The sequence below is a fragment of the Bison bison genome, unplaced genomic scaffold, assembly GCF_000754665.1.
Source record: "Bison bison bison isolate TAMUID 2011002044 unplaced genomic scaffold, Bison_UMD1.0 scf7180017845365, whole genome shotgun sequence".
NCBI lineage: Eukaryota > Metazoa > Chordata > Mammalia > Artiodactyla > Bovidae > Bison > Bison bison.
The window spans coordinates 3,550-7,864 of NW_011475938.1; the positions used below are offsets into that span (position 1 = coordinate 3,550).

General features: G+C 63.7%; 1 protein-coding gene across 1 annotated transcript in view; it reads right to left on the bottom strand.

The window, feature by feature from the left end:
- LOC104984286 (WD repeat-containing protein 5) overlaps positions 1 to 4,315 on the bottom strand; it is a 14,645-nt gene that overhangs the window by 3,545 nt on the left and 6,785 nt on the right. The window contains exons 8-11 of the mRNA XM_010833958.1: positions 2,284 to 2,339; positions 488 to 810; positions 264 to 315; positions 58 to 118 (exon numbers count right to left, since the gene is read on the bottom strand). Of these exons, the coding sequence (XP_010832260.1) occupies positions 58 to 118; positions 264 to 315; positions 488 to 810; positions 2,284 to 2,339 (492 nt within the window). The remainder of the gene's footprint in view (positions 1 to 57; positions 119 to 263; positions 316 to 487; positions 811 to 2,283; positions 2,340 to 4,315) is intronic.

Consider the following 4,315-nt stretch of genomic DNA (forward strand, 5'->3'; position numbering starts at 1 on the left):
GCCCCGCCCTCCTGGCCTAAGCCTGGCCACGCAGACCGCGCCTCAGAGGCAGGTTACGTCAGATGAGGCAGCTGGGCAGGCCGCGGGGGCCAAGCCGATCTGACCAGTGTCCTGTGACCTGCAAGAGGAGGTGAGGACACCCACAGAGGGCTCGCGGGGAAGGCCAAAGAGAGGGCCCAGGCGGAGCAAGCCCTGCCCATGCCCTGACCGTGGATTCCAGCCTCCAGACATGGGCACAGGTTTCTGCTGTTGAAGCCACCCACCTGGCCTGCAGACTCCTGTGATGGTGGCTGGAGCAGACCCTCAGAGCCACGCCTGCTCCCATGACAGCCCAGGGCAGGAGGCAAGCCTGGCCCATGGAGCCTGCCAACTCACCCGACACAGCAGAGGCCTTCCATCGGGACTCAGAGATCGGCCTCCCTGACAGTAAACCCTCCCCGCCCCCATCAGCCTCCTAGGCCCGAGGCCCTGGGGGCCCCTCAGCCACCGTCTGGCCAGACACACACCCTGCCCGGCGGCGCCTCTGACCACACAGAGCACGCTGCCTTCCCACGGTGCCAGCCCACTCCGGCAGAGCCCCACACTGTCTGCGGAGACCCCGGAGCCCCCAGCCCCAGCAGACAGGGCTCACTGAGGGCCCCAGCCAGGCTGGACGGCAGAGCTGAGCAGGAAGGAGAGGGGGAGGAGGGACGGCAGCAGAGGAGGAGCCCCTGTGGGAGAGAGGGTGTCTGCGCAGGGCGCGGCCCCAGGCCGCCCCACTCACCGATGAGCGTCTTCAGGCACTGGCCCGAGGCGGTGTCCCAGATGCGGCTGCAAAGCAACAGCAGAGCGGTGAGCACGGGCCCGGCCGCTTCCCATCTGACGCCTCGCTCACTCGCACACTCTCTCAGCGCCACGGGAGACAGCGGAGGAGGGCATGGCCGGCCCGCTCCGCACCCATGGCCACCGGCCTGACCTGCCACCCCACAGGCTCTCCAGGCACCGGCACGCCAAGCACGCAGCCCCGGGGGCAGCGCTTCTCACACAAACAGCGTTATCATGGCACTTGTCTGGATGGCCTCTGGTTCAGGGACAAGAGAGCCTGTTCTAAGAGCCGACACTCCCCGGCTGGACATGCAGGCGTCACGCCAGTCCAGCCTCGGTGCGTGTGCGGTTTCTGCCAGCACGACACCCCATGACCTAGAGATCAGCCTCGATCCACTTCTCACGCAATGACCTTCTCATCACGTTAGCTGGAAATCCCAAGTTGCACTGAGTGATGAAGGAAACAGGGACACGCGGACTGTCCACAGGCACACGCGACTCCTCACACGCAGCAGACACGTGGCCTGCAGCACGGTCAGCCCTGCCGCGCCCCGGGAGCCCTACTGCAAGAGCCGCCGCCGGCTGAGCGTGCTCACACACACCGGGTCCCGCGTGGCCAGGCCTGGCGCAGCCCCAGCCGGTCCTGACCCCCTTGGTCTCCTGCAGGTCCACCTGCTCACCCCGGCTCAGCCCCTGGCCGAGGCCCCATCTCTGCCCGGCCCACCTACCCACCCTTCTCTCCCGAGCCTGGACCGACACGCCCTGTTTCAGGTGTGTTTCTTGAAAACAAGCGGTCAGAGGGCAGAGGGCTTTGACCCACACGTGACAGCTTCTCGCCGCGCGCTCCGGTGCTGCTGCGGTGTCTTGCGCACATCACTTTCGTTACTCTAGCTTCTCTGTTATTGGCACTAAACGTGGACAAATTTCTAAGGCTGCTTTCTCCCTCGTAGCTGGAGGTCCCCTGTGGGCCCTGGGTCTGGCCAGTGACTGCTGTGACACCACTCTGCACTCCCAGACACCTCCTGACGCTCCGCACTCTACGTGCTGAGGTCAGCTTAAAACATTCTCCCTACAGCTCCCCACACGTCTCACAGCGTCCAGACAACACTTCCACTCCAAGTGTCAAGGCCACAGGCCTGACCTCAGACAGCATGCTCTCGAGACAGTGCCCCACCTCCCCTCCCCGACACACCCCCTGGGACGGACCTGGGCTCTCAGCACCTGCTCAGGACCCTGACGTCCCCAACAGGGCACTTGAGGATGCGCATGTTGGCACACCTTTCCTCCACCATGCCCCTTACCGGGGCCACAAGCTTAGGACGCCCACCCTCCAGGGCCCACAAGGAGCCACGTCTGGGACAGCTGCGCCTCCCCGACCCCACCTGCCTCACAGACCCCGCCGGATGCCGAGAGGCACAAACGGTGCAAGGAAAGGCCTTTAAATGCTCGCTGGTTCAGCCAAGTGAGACTGTTACTTACCAGAGACCATCGTAACTACTGGAAACTATCAGGGATCCGTCTCGGTTAAAGTGAACCTGAGGATGAAGGAGAGGGAGGGGGAGACTCGCTCTGAGGTCAACACAGACATGATCCTCAACACCGGCTCCCGCACTCCAACCCCACAACAGACACACACACGGAGCAGCTCTGAACTCCCCGGCTTCCTGAGCCTCTAACGGAGACGCACAAGCAACAGGGATGAAGTGATCGTTCTCACCTGGCGTCTCAAGCAAGTCTGTTTCATGACGGACACTGAACCACACAAGGAAAACCAACCCTGAAGCGTCTGGGGTCTTTCAATCGTGGACTACAAAACGCCCCGTGAAAAAAAAAAAAAACGCCCCGGGAAAACGACAAACGGCCAACCCAGACGCCCTGCTCCGCGGGGAGAGCCCAGCTGGCTGGAGCCTGTCTGTGGACACAGACGTGACTGACCACGGCCTCCATCCAGAGGGAAAAGTCAGGAGAGACGCCCACTATTCAGACACTCGCAAGTGTCACTCATGGGCGCACCCCTGCCCGCCGAGCACCCCCCAGAACCACAAGACACCCAGATCGCTGCTCCAAGTGCCCAGACACCGACCCCTGGGATGCGCGAGCCAGCATGAGCTTTCCAGACTAGGCGGGAGCACGACCCAGGCTACTCCAAACCGTGCGTCTGGGGAGAGGTGGAGCCCCAGGTGGGAGGCGGGCTGTGCTGTCTCCACACAGAGACTCCACCTGAATGCCTGACCCTGCCCACAACGGGGACAGGTGAGACACAGCTGATAAGCAAGAGCCACCGGACCAGCCCCGACTCCCGACTGGTGGGTCTTTGGTTTGTCCTCTTTCTTTTTTCTGACTGACTCTTTGCTTGAGCGGCAAGAGCAATCCACGTCAGAAGTTCGAGTCCTGGGCAGGACAAGCCGTTCCATAACACGTGACCCCGGGGGAAACACCATGCTTGCTGCCGCACGTGGTGCCTGCCCTGTGCGAGGGCCCCGAGAGCCTGCGTCTCTCCCACGCTCCCGGCGGAGGCCGGTCTGGGACCACAGCTGGGAGAACCGCCGTCCACACGGCCCAGGGCCCGTGACGGGGCCACGTGCGCCCCTTCCGCCTCTCAGCCGCTGCGCAGGGCAGTAACAGGTGAAACGAGCCCAAGGTATTTCATTTCACCCAGTGTCCCCTGGAGGAGGACATGGCAGCCCACGCCAGCGTTCTCGCCTGGAGAATCCCAAAGACAGAGGAGCCTGGGGGCTACAGTCCGTGGGGGTGCAGAGTCAGACGTGACTGAAGCAGCTGAGCACACACACGCCTGCATCTGACACACTTCGGCACACACCAGGGTTAGAAACCACCAGCGGCACCTGACTCTCCCTTTCGGTGCACGGAGTCCTGGAAACCTGAGAGGCTCGCTGACTCACACTCCCTCACACCTCAGTCGGGACGCTGCCCCGGGTGGCTGGGGGCCTCCGTGTGGACGACGTGGCCCCTGAGGAGCCCTGGTCGCTGGCCCCGCCCGGCTCCCCCCCACGAGCTCCTCAGCCTCCCAAACCGACCTTCAAACTCGCAGCACCTGAGCTCATCACACTCCACACTTTGAACCTGTCAACTGTGATCTGATGGAAACCCCTTGCAGGTGATGCTGAGTGGGCCCAAAGCCCGCACGGCGCTGCGCCCTGCTCCTGCCCACGTTCAGAGGGCACAGCCAGCAAACGCAGCGAGGTGCCCCTCTGCACCAGTGCTGGGTGAGGGCATGACAGCCACAGTGCGGGCCACACACCAAGCGGCATGCAGGCCCGGGCTCTGCCAACACCCACCCACGGGCGCCGCGGCATGAGCGTGCCGACCTGGGCCGCACCCCTCTCCATGGAGTGAGAGCCGCCAGTCAGCGCCCATCGGGAGGACCAGCACAAAGTGTTGGCCACCAGCAGGCACAGAGATGGAAGGAGCCCCAGACCCTCACCCCAGCGGGCAGAGCTGGAGCAGAGCAGGGGTGCACTGGAGAACACGTAGTTAAAACTGCAGAGGG